This window comes from Vigna unguiculata, chromosome 5 (assembly GCF_004118075.2).
Source record: "Vigna unguiculata cultivar IT97K-499-35 chromosome 5, ASM411807v1, whole genome shotgun sequence".
Classification (NCBI taxonomy): Eukaryota; Viridiplantae; Streptophyta; class Magnoliopsida; order Fabales; family Fabaceae; genus Vigna; species Vigna unguiculata.
This window is the reverse complement of record NC_040283.1, coordinates 44,577,765-44,594,850: the sequence shown is the minus strand read 5'-3', so window position 1 is coordinate 44,594,850 and position 17,086 is coordinate 44,577,765. Positions and strand designations below refer to the sequence as shown.

Here is a 17,086-nt window from a genome sequence, read left to right as displayed (position 1 = left end):
AGTACTTTCAATAATAATGACAAACAACTAATATATACTTGTAGGGAAGAAAACCTAAGTCACTTGCCTACAACTACATAAACAATATGTTGATGAGTGAACACAAACCCCCGTTGAAAGGATAAACAACATGTTGCTTACAAGTTTTTTTTTTTTTTTTTTAAGTTTAATTACTTTTTTAGTTTTAGTTTTTGTTAAATAATGTTAAATTAGTTCTTCAATTTTTTTTAGCTTCAATTTGGTTATAATTTAGTTTTAATTTAGTTATAATTTTTAAAAATTTATACAACTGATTACTTTCGTTTTAAGATTAAAGATTTTTCATCAAAATTGAAATTATTAATAAAAATTATTTGTTTTGTTGGTATAAATGACATAATTATAGTGTTAATTTTGATTAAAAAATCATTAAATTATTTTAAAAAATTTAACAAAAAAAAAATTACATCACTTTTTTAAAATCGAGATCAAATTAAAATTAAAAAAAAAAAAAACCCTATCCAAACTATACTGAACTCGTCATATAGTTAACACCAACCCGGAATGTCCAAGTAAAAGACCTATCCGAACTCTATAAATAGGTTAAAACAGAAATACTCTTGTAGGGTCAATTCCTGTTAAAACAGAAACATTTGTAATTCTTTACCGTATGAGAACAAGTTCAACATTGACCGTTTGTTGGGAGAAAGAGAAATTGGACAGAACGAAAGAACACATGTTTGAAGATGATTTTTCTCGGCAAGAAAGAAATAAAAGATGTAAAATTTGCTTCAGACTTTCCTTTTTCTAGAATAATGAAAATCATGATCAACTTTATATATTTCAATAATACCCTCTAGAAAAATATTAGACAACAGTTAAGTTCTATATTGTCAATCTATCATCTTGACATAAAATCATAAAAAACTATAGATGAAAAACACCATTTACATTAAACATCATAAAATCAGGATAGGGTTACTCACTTATTTGTACATTGTCAAATTTACACTTGATTTAATTAACAAATCCAACTAAAATCAAAACTAAAGCTATTCACTTATTTCTACAATATCAAATTCACACTCACTTAAATTACCAAAACCGTTAAATTCAACATTATAAAATCAAGAGTAGGGTTATTCACTTATTTCTACAGTATCAAATGTACACTTGCTTTAATTACCAACACAAATTTATACCTGTACATATGAAATATATATAAAAACAATCTGCCTAAACTTCAACTTTGAACAATCCAGATTTTACACCTCTGCACTGTTTTGCCTAATGATGTTTATTAGCACACGTTCCAGACATGTATATGGTACTGCTTAGTGAAAATAATATCATTTAGTATTTCTAAGGAATTAGTCAGCGAAAGAAGCCAAACCCGACTGTAAGCTTCAGCTAATGTTGCAATCTCTGGAATTTCCAGGAGAATCCTCTTCAGAAGAAGCATCACCATCCAAGCGTCCTAAAAGGTAGCCCTCTGCATCCTCGTCATCACTCACAATATCTGCCCTACTATATCTCCTTTCAATATATGCCAATGTCTGCCGCCTCTGCAGGCGAAGAACATGCATTATAACATCAGGGGTAAGGGTTACTCGTGATCGGTCTTCTCTGCCTTGTCTGTTTGCCTCCATTATCTGGTCACATGAACAATAATCACAAAATTTGCATATGAAGAAAAAAATGCATCAAACATATCCTGTGTAAGAAAATAGTTGAGTAATGGAAAGAGGAAGAATGAAGGAAAAAGCAAAGACAGCATAGATAGTACCTCTTTCACATTTCCAGGAAGTGGAGGTATATCATTCCATTGAGGAGCCCAGATTTTCACATTTTTTTCTATACCGCAAGTAGCAAGGATAGGTATATGAGGATGGGCCTCAAGTTGATTTACAACATGTTGATCGCCTACCATTAATCTCACCAGCTTAGCTTCCTTCTTCTTCCAGATGAATATATGACCACAATCTGAACCACTCAAGACATATTCATCATTCGGGCCGAAAAAATTCACTCCTTTAATTGTCTGTGCATTTCTGTGGCCTGAGTAAACTTGTGGCTCATTAGAATTCTTCAAATCCTCAGATGAAGGCGAAGAACACATGCCCTCATTCTTTTGAAACAGATAAATGAGCTCATCATTATAAGAAACAAGGAGTTCACTAAAGCTTGAATAAGCCAATCCTGTAATATGGACATTATTTGAACCAATCAAGTGACGAGGGCAAAACGTCTTAACAGGTTGATCTGAATTTCTAGCTGAAATCCATTGGCATTTTCTTATGTCATAAACACGTGCATATTCATCAGAACCACCAACAGCAAAGTAATACGGATTTCTAGAGTCAATCACAATGGAAGTCAACCCTATTTTGCTTGGAGTCTGTTTTCCTGTTGATGAGGAACAACAGAAAAGTTTTGTAGCAGAATTACTTCGCAAATCAAACTGCAAAAGAAACAAACTTATAACTGTACGGGGATAGCATAAAGGAGAGCTTCAACGTGCAACATGCTGTAATACTTGACTAACATGTTGAATAAATCCATCTTCACCAGAACTGTAAATTATGTGGGGACTTCCAGGCTCCACAGCAAGCTTGTATACACAACCATGGTGCTTCCCCAACAATGTAGTCTCAACTCCACCACCCTCCCGGAAAAGGCCAAGCCTTACCTGTTAAAAAGCACGAGTTATGTCAACCTTATGGGTGTGGCGATTTATAGTAACATTTGGATGACCGACAAAAGGCATAATAACATCTTGATAAAATTAATCAACACCCGTATACTCGTTCCTAAAAAAGAGGAAGCAAAGGGAATTGAAGCCTCCTATTTTGGGGCTACACAGAATATTTGATCTGATGTAGACTTTGACGGATTTATTATTTACCTGGCCATCAGCAGCAGAAGTTATTATTCGACAATCACCGGAAAATGGCATAATCTTTGTCTGGAATATGTTGTCTGTGTGGCCAGATGGGTAAGCAAGCAATCTAGCTTTGGATGCCCAATTCCATAACATTACTTGTCGGTCATCAGAACCAGATACAAGAAGGTCACCAGTGGAGTTAAATTCCACTGCATTCACACACCCTCCATGACCATCTAACTTCCCGTATAAATTCAAGCTCTTCACAAGCACCTGCAAGTGGAAATAAAACAACCCTCACGAGACAAATTCCTTGACATTGAATTCATTAGTCACAATAGAGCAAATGGATAGCTGTAAACTAATCCTTTTTTTTTTAATATAGAAATCACAAAAAGCGAATTCTGTATCTATGAAAAAAAATGTCCATACAAATAGAATTCAACAGTTAACGAAATACTCAAGGAAATCAGTTATATATGATATGAACTGTGTGTATAACAATGTCCGCAATAAGGTTAACTTACACACATTATAAAACATGAGACCTACAAATAGCAGTTGATTCACGGAATAGGTTTTTCACTTTGCATTCCTTGAATTGTATTGTATTTTACAGATTTGAAGTCACAATGAAAACATTTGGCAGTTGGCGGTGATTAATCAGAGAAATTTGGAAAGGAAAAAAAATATGAAAACCGAATGTGAGAGAGAAATTGAGAAAACCTCGGAAGCTGAAAAGCGACGCGCAAAAGCGTTGGGATGAGAGAAGCCCAACTCTCTCCTGAAAATATCGGTAAAGCCACGTGGAGGTCCAGTATTGGCATTCGTAATGCCCCTGTGGTTATGGAGGTTTTCCATTTTTTTTTTTCTTCAGAGTTTGCGTCGTCTACTTGATGCAGTTGCAGTTGCAGTTGTAGAAGAAGGTGTTTGATTCCTTTTGTGGAAGAGATGAGTGTCGAAGACGCTAACTTAAGCGATTCTCCATTTCGCAAACGACGTGTCGTCACATGCAGACATGGGGGAGATTGCGTGGGCACAGATTCTCGTTTTTGATTTCCCCCATTCCGGCTTCGCTTCCATCGGTTAACGGCGATGAACGCATTTGCTTGACGAGTTTCATGGGCTGGCCCAATTAAATACCATTGATCCAATCTGGAGTCTTCTGGCCCAAATACAGCTTTAGGTATTTTTGTAGTTTTTTACAGAAAATATATTTGTTTTGTTTAAATAGCATTATGTTTATGTATGTACATTATTCGTTTTTGACTTGAGAAATGTTTAGACTAAGACAACGTTTACCTCATAAATGGTCTTAAATTCACCACGGAAAGTTCATTGTATCTTATAAAAATGACATTAAGACCCATTAGATGACTTTATTATATTATTTCAATGAATTAAATCATTATAAAAATGTCATTAAATAAAAAAATGTTAGAAATTAAATAAAACATGTTTTGATTTACGTTAGAGATGATAAAATACTTATACTCTCTCTTCTAAAAAAAATGCTCATACTCGTAATAACAATAAAAATATTTCATTTTGAGTTGAAAAATAATAGAAAATGGTCTAATTTAAATAAACTATAATTTAGTTTGATTTCTAATTTAGAAATAACAATAATAACTTATATTTGAAAAATATGTAAAATCTTAAAAAAGAAATTGATCTTACTTTCAATGACAATGTGTAAGTTAATTTTGAAATGAGATAAGAGAGAATATAATAAATATACTTTGTATTGAAAAAACAAAACAATCTTACTCTCATTAGTCGCGTGTAAAGCTAATTTTTGAACGAGATAAGGGAGAATATGATAAATATTTTTATAAGCTATAAATTTATAGAGATAGTTGAGAATATAATAAATGAGTTGGGAGTGAAAAGAATCCATTCTCGATAAAGTAAACACTTTATAATACAGAAGTGGATTCTTTTCTTCACTCCCCAAATGCCAAAATCATAAAATGCTATCGTCGTAACCAACGATTTTACAAACTTTCTCACCCTCCTTTTCATAATATTTGCTCGTTTATCACGTGCCTGGTTATCACCTTAAATATATTCAACATTGATACTAAAGCAACTTTGAGATTTAGAGTATATTTTAACGAATTTCTTTATATAAGTTTTTTTTAGAGGAAAAATTATAAAAAAAAAATAATTCTTTATACTATATACAGATTAAAAAATAAAAACTATAATAAATGAGCTTTCATATTTAACTTATCCATGAATTAATTTAGTTTATAGATAAATTAATTTAATTTTTTTTTTCTTTTCTAAGATGAATATATGGAAAAACTTGTCTAAACCTACCTTTATTGTTTTTAATAATCGAATCAATTTTAACGAGATCCAGCTTTGCACAGGGCATACAGAAATTAAAAAAACAATTACAATATGCTCCATAATCCAATCTCACCATAGTATTTTTTTTTATCAATGTGAATCAAGCATTAAAAAAACCTAAAAAAAAATACGATAGCACGATACAGAAAGAGCATGTTCATAACTTTCTGCAATCCATAAAAAAAAAAAAAAGCTTTCTATTACTTTGAAAATATTCTCCGCAATTCCCCATTTGCGCATATCTACACGCACACACCCAACCAGCCATTCATGGAAGCGCGTCCATTCACTTGTATATGTTGGCTGTAACATCTCTCTCAGAGAAGTTACTTTAATGGTTATTTTTTCAAGTGAACCAATTTCTTAAAGACAAGTCATCAACTGTGTTGATTTTTCGTTGCATAAATCAACATTTTTATCAGAAAACAATTAATTACTACTTTTTCAATTACGTATTCAAACATTCATGCTATTGAAAAACCTTACGCTTTAAAAAAGGCGCAGAAATTAAACGTAAAAATAAGAATTTATTGAATCCTTATAAATAAACCCATAATATAAATCCTTATAAGATAAGAATTTATTGAATAACACTGAAAGTTAATTAAACAAAATAAATAAGTAAATAAGTCTCTAAGTATTTATTCAACTTGACAGACAGTGGAAGTGACATTTCAAATTGTAAGTAGCCAAAATTGGCATTACACAAGCTCGTTCAGATGGCATTATTCAACTTCAGATTTCCATATATTTGATCAATCATTACAAAAGAAGAGTGGGGTTCTATAACTTCATCTATCAACATAAAAAAAATTCAGAAAAATTGGTTATTTCCCGGGAAATCCTGACCTACATCATGTATATATATGTATGTAACCCCAAACAACCAAAATCCAGTAGCTACACTCTCATGGATTCCAACTCCTCTTTACAAAAAATTACTCTAAACAGTCCCTTCCCTTGGCCCCTCTGTTTCCTATTCTAAGCAAAAGAAAAATAATACAAAACTATAAAGCAGGTATTCTGTTAGAGATACTTTCCATGACCATCGGCAATGCGATCTTCTTACAACCCCATAGCCCCAGGAAATGAGCAGGAATCTTTTGTTGTCAGGTTAATATCAAGCAGGAATATTACCTAACAACCATAGCCACTAAATTACAAATTCTCATTTTGTGCTTTCTTCACTTGTGTAAATATCCTTTGCATATATATAAATGGATCAATCAATCATCTTCCTCTGTTAAGGAAGCAAATGAAAAAGGTCTGAACTTATAGCCATCGCCATGGTAGAACTTATTTTGAAATTCTACCCAGTGAAGCCGCAACGCATGAAGAAAAGCACTAAGACTCTCCATCATTAGTAGTATAAAGGCAGTTGCAAAGGAAAAAACGGTGAGCCCCACCAACCGAATGATAAGATTGTCATATCTGTTTTAAATATATCCAGGAATGACATTTATTAAAGAATAAGATTATATATACACACAACAATGGAATGCAAAAAACATTACAGAAGATAATTCGGAAAGCTAAAATATTGAAATTATAAACCAAACATAGAGATAGATAATTTTAAAAGCTAAAATATTGAAATTATAACCCAATCACAGGTTTTCCATGCAGCTTTGAATGTAACTAAATTTGCAGTATACATAATATATTAATTGTAGAACCAATATTTATTACAAAAAATTCGTCGGCCTTAATTTTTATGATGATTACATTAATAAAACAAATGTTTCATATCCAATGCTAGTTTTGGCCTTAAGCATTAGTTTAAAATAGCATAGAAATTGGGCAATGTGATCAATAAGCCCATATGTTAACAGTATCAAACAAATGCCTTTGGTTTCCTCTCTATGTTCATGTTCTCCAATACCAGACTAGAATCTTGTGAGCTTTAAGTGCACTCTGTGGATTATAAACACCGATTCTTTAACATCGTGTAGTATTTGTGGATAACATGGTGATATATCCACAACAATGTTGAAGGGAATTCATTTTCACCCACATTCAACTATGGATTTTTGTTTTTTCTACTAAAGGAAGCGGGTTTGTTTATTAAACATTTCAATAATGCTAAACAATACAGAAAAATCTTAACACCAATGTTGAAAGTAATATAACACGTTATTAATCAAACTTACCCCCAAGCAAGAAGCAGGACTTTCTCATAGAAAACAGTAGAAAGTTCAGAGTGAGCCAAACTGTACAATTGAAAAATAAAATCAGACAAGGAACAAAAACCCATAATATAGGAATTCATGGAGATGAAGGAGAATGATGACTGTGCAAACCTTAATGCCCAAAGACGAAGATATGATGCTGTATTAGAAACAGAACCTAGAACAAATTCAATGGCGTGGATCATTTGGTGAACAAAGACTTCACTGAAATTGAATTCTTCATGATGATGTTGTCTGGCAGAATCAGGTTCAGCCTCAAGATCCTCCTCAGAACTGTTCAGTAAGCCATAACTACGACCTTGAAATCTCTATACAATGTCAGAAAGACAAAAGATTAATAATCTTGACAAACTCCTAGCATCAACTCCTTAATAACTAACTGCAATGAAAGTGTGGAACAAAGACAGACTATATGCAGAAAAGCTGTCAGCATAGCTGACAGGAGTGATAAGTAATTTATTACTTAAACATATTGATTCAGTAGAAAATCAAAATCTTATAATGCTTGTCAAGGAGAATCAATTTTCAGCAACCTTATACAGAAATTCGCTGCCAAAAGGGGGAAAGTCAAGCCAAGCACATGTAAATATAGGTCAGTATAATAAAGTAATCTGGCTGAATATAATTATAAACTTTCAAGCAAGAAAAGCATACACAAAGCAGGTAGATGTGGCACCTCAGTATGAAGCTTCTTCAATATAAAAGGTTTTGGAAAGAGCATCCATGGAACTGCAATTACAGCCAAAAGCAATAACACAATCTGCACAACAAAACACTAACTCAGAATGATGAAAAAAACAGGAAACAACAATTTATTATGCAACAATGAATAGAAGAACCAGAATCATACTTGAAGTGGTCTTTGGCCCCAGAACAACTGATTCTCGCCAAGATTGTCCGTGGGGCTTAAAAACATGTATATCATAACATGATAAAGGTCCGCTTGAGACCCAGTACACCACTTAATAACAATGAGAAGGGAAAGATACCCAAATAGACAGTTAAGGAAAATCATCTGTGGCACAAACTGGTACCTGATAGTAACATAAAGGGCAAGTTAAATCAACTACCAAAAGAATAGCATAATAATATCAGCACAGGCCAAGCAAATAGTGAGACACCTTATATCCAATGAGCTTCCAAAGAACCGTGCATTAAAATAACTTAATATAATTCCTAAATTCATATGTGCCACACCAAACAGAATGGACATCTTCATCTTCAAAGAATTCAGGAAAGGCAATTCTGAACGACTTCCACGCCAGCTGGGATCCACACCAAATGGGTATGGGTCTTGGTATTTGACTAAGCCAATAGTATGTGCATCCCTGATAAAAGGTGAGGAATGTTGAAACATTAGACAGCACCAATGTTAAAACCTGGATGCTTACAAAAAACTAGAAATCGCAGAATAGGTTTCAAAATGTAAATTCACATCCAATGTATATAGTCATAATTAGAACAATTTGAAGGAGGAAAACGATATAAAACAAAGTAAACGAAAATAGTGCAACTATGCAGGATATTCCAACCAAACTATTCCCAATGACATAAATATGAAGATAAAAAACAGAGTGAAAGGTGAATCATTACTCAATAGTCCTGGATTATGTCAATGGTTGCAGAGTAAATTTTCTGGTCATTAAAACCAGTAAACTCACATTCGATAGCAGGACCCATAACCGTTTGTAACTGATATTCTCTTCTTAATTATGACACCTACCAGCTGTAGCTTTATACCTGTTATTCTCTGTTTAATCTGGATACGCAGTTGTACAAAACTTGTATACACAGAAGTGTAGCTGATCATTGTGCAAAATTAAGCTAGTACAGAAAACTAGCTCGGTACTTTATATAAAACAAAAATACCTAATTCATCAAGATTAATAAAGCTGTTAAATTGGTCAGTTTTAATTAATAAAGCCATAAATTTTAACTTTATTCCTAAAATATCCATGGAATTAATGGTTTAATAGGTAGTTATACCACTCAATTTAAGGGAGAATTTCTTCAACTATGAGAATGCCTCGTATTGTTAATAGCCCAATAATAAATGCATCTACTATTATGGGAAATGAGTAGATATCTCACTAATAAACCTCACAATAAATTAAAGGTATAAAAGAAACTTAGCAGTTAATACATTGAAAATGATCTCGTGTTTCTCAGAATTAGGACAAAAAAATGCTCTATTATATTAAGGACTATAAATAGTAGTATGTGTATCTGAGAACTCTCCAGTCGGAGGAATTGAGTGTTTTTGGGTACTTTTCTAAGTTTGACAGGTGACATGTAAAGTACAGTACTCCTTACCAGATACATGAAAGGATTTCACACAGACAGATAAACACGCACACACACACATACATACGATCTTTAATAAAAAGCAACATGATACATAGCAGTCAAGAGAACTATTCCAGAACTATTGCAAAACAGATTTGAAGGCGGCTTCAAACCAAACATCCTCCTTTTCATTGTGGTTCCAAAGCTTATGCAAAGGTCAATTAGTTGAATTAATATTTGTATTTTAGCAATTCTATTGGTACATTAAGGATTCTAACTTAAGCTCAAACCTATGAGCTTTGGCCAAAATCCCACCAACTTCAGTTCCATGTCTACAACCTAGAATCTAGATGACATAGTTTAGTAAATCAATCAATGCACCCCCTGCTGCTGGTGAAATTAAGAAGAAACAAAAACAAAACACAAAATAGTTTAATTTCTGGGTCTGGGCTATGCCCAGCACTAAGAGCTGTTGTAGAAAAAGTCCAGAAAAAAATTGAGCCACAAACAGCAAAAAATTCAACCGCAAAATGAATTTCACATGTCATTCGTCTATTTACTAAAAGAACCAATTCATAGAAACAAATTAAACACTAAAAGAAATAATACTCACAAAAATCCTTTATCAAAATATTAAATATGATATGAACCCCAGTCCAACATAATGTATCTCATATACCCACAAAATCATCAGCAATACAGAACTTTTAAAGTGAGTTTGGCAAAATGAGCAAGAAAAATCATCAAAAATATTTGAAAAAATTGGCAGGAAAATCATTTAAAATGGTTGGAAAATGTCATAAAACAGAATCATTCAAATGTAAGGAAAAAATGTGCCAATAGACAGAAAGAATAGGTATTAAAAATGGTGTGGAAAATATGTGAGGAAATAATGAAAACGTGGCAGGAAACAATCATTAAATGGGTAGGAAAAGTAGTTAGGAGAAAAGTCAGACAAATGAGCAGGAAAAATGAAGGGCAGAAATCTGTGCAACTGGGAATGGGAATGGGCAAGAAAATGGATGAACCATCAATCATGTAGGGTTTCAATATGCATGTATGTATGTGTGCATAATGTGAGAGGAGTGAATCTCAATGATATAATTAAAATTATATTGATCATTTTTGTGTGAAAATTTACTGTTCACACCTCAAATGCTCTCTTATTACAAACGTCCCCGTGTTAGATAGATAGATAGATAACAACTCGGGCATTATTCAAAAATGTTGGTTGTACAAGGCAAGTAAAATAATTACATATCCAATCAATTAGTAAGGCATTATATATCAGATATTAAGATTAAAAAATAATTAACTAAAACCAAAATCATACACTCAGACAAATACAACACCTGCAAGAACTATCACGGCATTTGTATGCAGATGCACCAAATATGTGGAAAGGAACAGAGAAGAATTCATTGTAGATTAAGCCACAATAGATTGAAAATAGTGCCATTAGCAGAAGCACATAGCGCCCACCAAACAGCATCTCCATAAAGCTTCCAAGTTTCTGGCAGAAATTAAGAAAAAAAATTGTGAGGGTCAATTGCAACCAAGAGCAGAATAAAAGTAATAATAGAGTAATAGTATCACTGATAGAAAGTCATTTCAATAAAACAGTTCAATTTTCAATATTTTGGGTGAAAAGAAGTAATGCTGGCATCCAAAAAACAAAATCCAACATAAAGCTAAATCATTCTGATGGAAAATGGTATTCACACTGGAATTACAGGGAAATAATAGAGAAGAGGTCTAACAGAAGCAGATGAATAACAGATAGAAATGAAAAAATAGAGCTAAACTCAAACAGTAACGCTACTCTGCCCCTACACCAAACCCTCCCAGAATGCATTCCCTCCCTTGTATTCCCTCCACTCCCAGTGCTTTCCACACTTCTTTTACCATTGATTTACTGCCATCTGTCCACTCTACTAGGCTCATCTCTAATAAACTCCACCTCAATTCCCATCTTGCCCTTATAACCTACTATCTCTTTCTTTGGTATACCCAAACTGGAACCCAGCAATGGGAATTTGAATACTAAACACTGAATGCTCGGCAGATAATGAAAAGCCTCATTGACATTATTCTTTGAACACCAACCGTGATGACCCAACTTAGTTTAGAAGGAAAAGGAACATTCAAATGTGACATGACCCAACTAAATACTATGTTCACCCAAGATGAACCACAACATATCTCACGCCAGCATGTGCATTTCGCCTGATCCTTCCATCATCAACAACATAATTTTGGGTACATTTCCATTATTATATTACTGTATTATAGTTAGAATGAAATTACCTGTGTGCTGAGCTTGTTTTCACGCGCTATAAGAACCAATGCTCCTAGCAACAGGCAAATTCCATGACCCCAGTCCCCAAACATCAAAGCAAATAGGAAAGGGAATATAATAGTTGTGTAAACTGCAGGATTCGCCTCCTGGTATCTTGCAACACTGCCATGTAAAAGGGCTATTAGGAATCTAATCAGTTGTCATGGGTTTATGAAATAGCTAGGAAGCTAGATAACTAGTATCGACCATGTTAAATCCCTAGAATCAATCAGGAAAACAAATTCAAACAATAAAAGTAATATTACATGATTTAACTGCCAAGGAAGTTTTGAAAACCCTTGAACAGTCATTCGATCCAGAAAGAAATTTAAACTTAAAAACAGAAAAAGTGGTGCGAAAAAGACAATTGTTGCACCTTCCTGTCAGCAAATGTTAATTTTGCACAGTACTGAAATCAGGTTAATACTAGAAATTTGTCCTCTTCATTCCCAATATACAAAGCTTTGTTATCACGCTTCACTTATCTAATCACTCAAATACCCCACCATAAGACATTTCAAATTGTGGACTCCATAAGAAGATTGTAAAAGAAACTTCATGTGAAACATATATTAAAAACTTACAAATAGTTTTCTTTCCCAGAATTTTATAAATAACCTCAACATGTTTGAGGTACAGCATATACCTATCAGACAGAGGTATGGCATATCATGCAAATTTCTAACTTCAGAAAAGACAATGCATATAAACCTCTTCAAAAATTACTACAAGATATTCAATAATTCATGTTGCAGCTACTAAAGAAACTATAGACGGTCAATATTAATAGTAAATATGCTCACCCGTATGCATCAACAATTTCTTGATATGGATTTGTGAAAGTGTTGGTCCGAAAGTATGTAGGTGGTGATTCCACTGCCTCTAGTGGATGGAAGATTATGCCAACTTGAGAATTGCTATCAAAAGTTGCACGTTGCAGTGCCTCCTGCATCTGGAAAATCATTAAATTCAAGCTCTTTATTAGATAACGAATATTGATGATTTTTCAATTTCTCAAAAATTTGGGAAGAAATACCTGTGTTTTTGCAAGCAGAGGGCACCAGCCCTCTCCCACAAGACATTTTTTTGTAACGTCGAAGTTTAACATGTTCAGTGTATCGTACACAGCCTTCTCTCTTCTTACCTAGGACAAGTTCATAAGGATGAGATCTATTGGTAAAAAATACATATCTATTACACGTGCACATTGATCAGATATTAGGACTGGTTTGTAGTAGAAACATAGATAAAATAAAGATCTTACAAAATAGAATAAGACATACAAAAGCAAACTCTTACCATGCTCATCCATTTTCCTAGATGGTCTGCAACAGAAGCTAGAGCCTTGTTCCGGTGCCTAATCCCAGCTTCCAAAGTTGTCTCTAAGTCTGTAAGACGTGATGAAACCTGTACCAAAAAATAAACTTTTCCACTATAAGCATCATATTTGCAACTATTTGTATGTTTAGTCGGTTAAGGTGAAACATACAACAGGAATACTAAGTACAAGGTACAGTTGAATTCGATTGAGTATCAAAACCGTATTCATACCATGAATGGTACTGCTAAAAAAGAAACTCAAAAAACTGATGGCATATAATTAGGTATACGTGTCGCTTGAATTGCAAAGCAAGATGCCCATATAATTAGGTATAAGTGCCGCTAATTAAGAAAGAATCTTTATTACAAGAGCAATATATGGAATTCAAAAGTATTAGTTTACAGCACAGCAAAACTATACTCTCCCTGAAACTGTAGAAATAAAAATCTCAATTTTGTCTTGTGTAGACACTAACCACATGTCATAATGAAAAAAAGATCATAATTTAAGAGTCCAAAAATAACATAATCCTAACTGAAGCACACTCACCTCTCTAGTTATTTGCCTCTGCTTGCTAATATCTTCGGGAACAGGATAACAATTTGCACCGAATGCCTCACAAATTTTCAGAATCTTTGTTCTTGCCTGTTCCCCAGAGAAAAACACGACGAACACTGTTTTTTCAATCTGAAAAGGAAAACCACAGATGTCTGGGTTATTGTGCACAGAAAATAGGGATACAAGCCAACTAGCAACAGTAACTCAAAATGACAAATACAGATTGAAAGAGGAGGAGGGGGGAAGAAGGAAAAATAAGAGCTCAATTATCAATCTTCTTAAAGGTAAAAAGAAGGAAGAAAACCATCTCAGTTGAAACAGGATCCATGATTTGTTCATCAGCTGGTTCCTGGTTGAATAGCATATTGCCTCTTGTAGCACGAAACAACATTCTTTCAAACATAAGAACCTTGGATCTACATATTATCCCACTGATAAATCTTAAACCAGTCGAATTTGATGACTGAGGTCTCATTTCCTGTAATAAACAATTTAGGGTAGTGAACTTGCAGAATGAAAATATTTGAAAAGTAGTAACAGGATCTGCACTAATCATGCTAAAAGATATGGAGGATGATAAAGGATGCTACAAAAAACCTGTTCAAGCAAAGATGCTGTCTCAACATAGGCATCATTTGAAAATACATTCTCTTGTAGTTCTCTTTCATCTGAAAGTGCAAGGTTATGACTTGAAACAAGAAAGCCACATGCCTGAAATTTACCCAAAAATTTTTTATCTTGAATACATGACAAAAGTCATAGAGAAGATATTTTATTCATTAAAAGAACATGGTGAATTCATGAATTAAAAATAAATACTATACTGGAATTGGATGGAACACATTAAAACGAAAGCAGATAAAATAATATTGAAAAAAACTAATGCTAAATTATGATCATACAAATCATTATTTGCTAACTCAACTTCAACAGGAAGCTTAATGTACCCAAAATAACAGGAAAAGAAAACATCTTCAGTACTTAAAGATAACCTGGGATATGCTCACCACAAACTATAACCAGGGAAAAAATATACCTTTTGTAATACAATCTTGAATTCCAAGAGTTCATTATATGATTGCCGGAGTTTGTCACTATTAGAGTTCATTTCAATCAGCTCATGTTCATGTTCAGCAAGTTGTATCTGGCATAAAAAAAAAGTAAACAAAAGTATATTGTAGTAGATTTAATAATGAAAATCTTTGAGCAAACTGGAAAAATAGCTGAGTGATTACCACTAACTTATTTTAGAGCATCGTGTTACTGTTGACAGCATGGCACAATGTAACCTAAATGCTAACTCTATGTCCCTCAGAAAGTAATCGATTATGAGAAAAAAATAAAAGATAGAAACAGACCTCCAAATCCTCCAAGTCAATATCTGGTTGCAATACAGTACGAGAAGAAGACAATAGGCCAGCTTTACTGATTTGATCCTTGAAGAATCTTAGTTTTCTTGACATTTCTGCACATCGTTTTACCTGCCAAAGAGAAATGCAGCTAATGTTAATAATTAGAAGAATCAGAAAGAGAATCTTAAAGTGAAATTGTAATTCTCAATGTCTCAATGCGAGAGGGAGTACATTTATATAGACTCTGAGAACTGTCTCTAACAACCTATTCTAGTTGATGACTCAGCACTATATATACGATAGACATAACAGCTAGGCTAACTTGACTGAAAAAAGGCATGACTCTCTGCTACAGATACTGCTATATTATAACGAACAGATATAGCTGCAGGGATTATGTCTAACAGTAATAAGGGAGGACACGAAAACATTACCACAATCATAATTTTACTAGTAAATTAACAGGAATTCTCATTTGTGCAATGCAGATTACCTGATTAACAAATGTTCTCTGGAAGGGACTTTTATCAGCATTTAACTGCAAACAAGAGAACAGTGTCTATAAGAACTGCAATGATGACAAACCACACAAAACTTTTCCTCCAGCAACATCCAATCTATAAAATTTACAAGGCCAAAAAGTATTTCTACTATACAAAGAAGGAAAGAAATTAGTTTGAACTACAAATGTTTCCTACACGACCATCAAAAGAGCAACAACTCTCAAGACGTGTAGCGATTCTCGCATGTTATGTGGACAGATCTCAGACCAATTTTTAAACGACTACCGAGGAGGGCGCCCTATAACATTCTACAACAGTTCGAAAAAAAAGACTTGAGCAATGAAACTGGTCAACCACAAGTAAAACCAAAAACCACAATGTCCCGAATTACTAGCTGAATTCACCGTTATCATCAGCATTTGAATATACATTGAATCCCACAGTGCTGCGTTTTCATCATTCCTAGAGGTCCTCACTCAGTTCAACTAACATCCAAACAAATAAACATACTAATTCAAGCTACACCGTGACGCAAGCATGTAGAAACTCCAAAACTCCACACTCAGCTCGAAGAAGACCTTGAGCAGCAATGCAGAGAAGGAAAGTGCGAAGAAAAGAGGAAATGGCAAGGAATCTCGAGGGAGCTAGGTCGGATCTGGAAGAGAACTTACGTCGCGGAATTGGAGAAGACCGAGTTCGCCTAAATAGGAGATGGCGCGGTGTGCGGATTCCACCGGAATGATGAGTTGAACAAAGGTCATCTTCTCGGATCGCATCAGATCCATCGGCGGCAAGTTATCGATGAACTGCTCCATTTTCTCGATCGAGAAAATGGATCTTCCTCTAGATCTGAACCCTGCCAACTTTCGAGAAGTGGAAGAAGAAAACACTGTTTATCTGCTTTCAGTTTCCCCTCTCCAACCGCAATTAGAATCGGAAATTTTCGGTGGTGCCGTGCAAAGTATGATAAAAAAGAAAAAAAGTGGGACAAATATTTATAATAACTATATAAAATATATATGAACAGCTATAAGTTGTCGCTGTTTTTGAGTAAAAATTCCCCAACCTCGTCCGGTACGAATGCACAGGGTGACGGTGCGGTCATATATCACAATCTAATGGCATGTGCCCTGTAATTTTAGTCGTCAATGGAGTAATGTGTATCTGGTATGACTTTAATTTTTTTAATTGACTTTTTTTCACTTTTAGAAGTTGAAAATATTTTTATCTTTATGAGTAAAAACACTATCTAAACACAAGTAGAAAACTACCACCTAATTATAAAATCAAATTTAACACTCATCTGCAGTTATTTATG

At 33.8% G+C, this 17,086-nt stretch overlaps 2 protein-coding genes across 4 annotated transcripts; both read right to left on the bottom strand.

Moving 5' to 3' along the window:
- Positions 1–1,074: 1,074 nt before the first annotated feature.
- LOC114185960 (DDB1- and CUL4-associated factor 8) lies at positions 1,075–3,972 on the bottom strand. The gene is made up of 5 exons (XM_028073950.1): positions 3,590–3,972; positions 2,885–3,136; positions 2,525–2,668; positions 1,766–2,440; positions 1,075–1,631 (listed from the first exon to the last, which is right to left on the bottom strand). Exons 1-5 carry the CDS (start codon positions 3,722–3,724, stop codon positions 1,386–1,388), a joined length of 1,452 nt encoding a protein of 483 aa, XP_027929751.1. The 5' UTR covers positions 3,725–3,972; the 3' UTR covers positions 1,075–1,385.
- Positions 3,973–5,893: 1,921 nt separating this feature from the next.
- On the bottom strand, positions 5,894–16,849 carry LOC114184877 (V-type proton ATPase subunit a1). 3 transcript variants are annotated; one of them, XM_028072252.1, is made up of 18 exons: positions 16,440–16,844; positions 15,759–15,803; positions 15,272–15,394; positions 14,950–15,057; positions 14,511–14,624; positions 14,218–14,391; positions 13,905–14,042; positions 13,334–13,441; positions 13,071–13,178; positions 12,838–12,986; positions 12,004–12,157; positions 11,049–11,209; positions 8,532–8,738; positions 8,261–8,444; positions 8,087–8,170; positions 7,522–7,718; positions 7,372–7,431; positions 5,894–6,652 (listed from the first exon to the last, which is right to left on the bottom strand). In XM_028072252.1, the coding sequence occupies exons 1-18, from the start codon at positions 16,581–16,583 to the stop codon at positions 6,448–6,450; spliced, it is 2,463 nt and encodes an 820-aa protein (XP_027928053.1). In that variant the 5' UTR covers positions 16,584–16,844; the 3' UTR covers positions 5,894–6,447. The 3 variants fall into 3 exon arrangements, 2 of the variants coding, with proteins under 2 accessions (XP_027928053.1, XP_027928054.1); XM_028072253.1 differs by lacking the exon at positions 5,894–6,652 and adding an exon at positions 6,847–7,135 and having other exon boundaries at positions 16,440–16,847; XR_003604668.1 differs by lacking the exon at positions 5,894–6,652 and having other exon boundaries at positions 8,065–8,170; positions 16,440–16,849.
- Between the last annotated feature and the right edge of the window lie 237 nt (positions 16,850–17,086).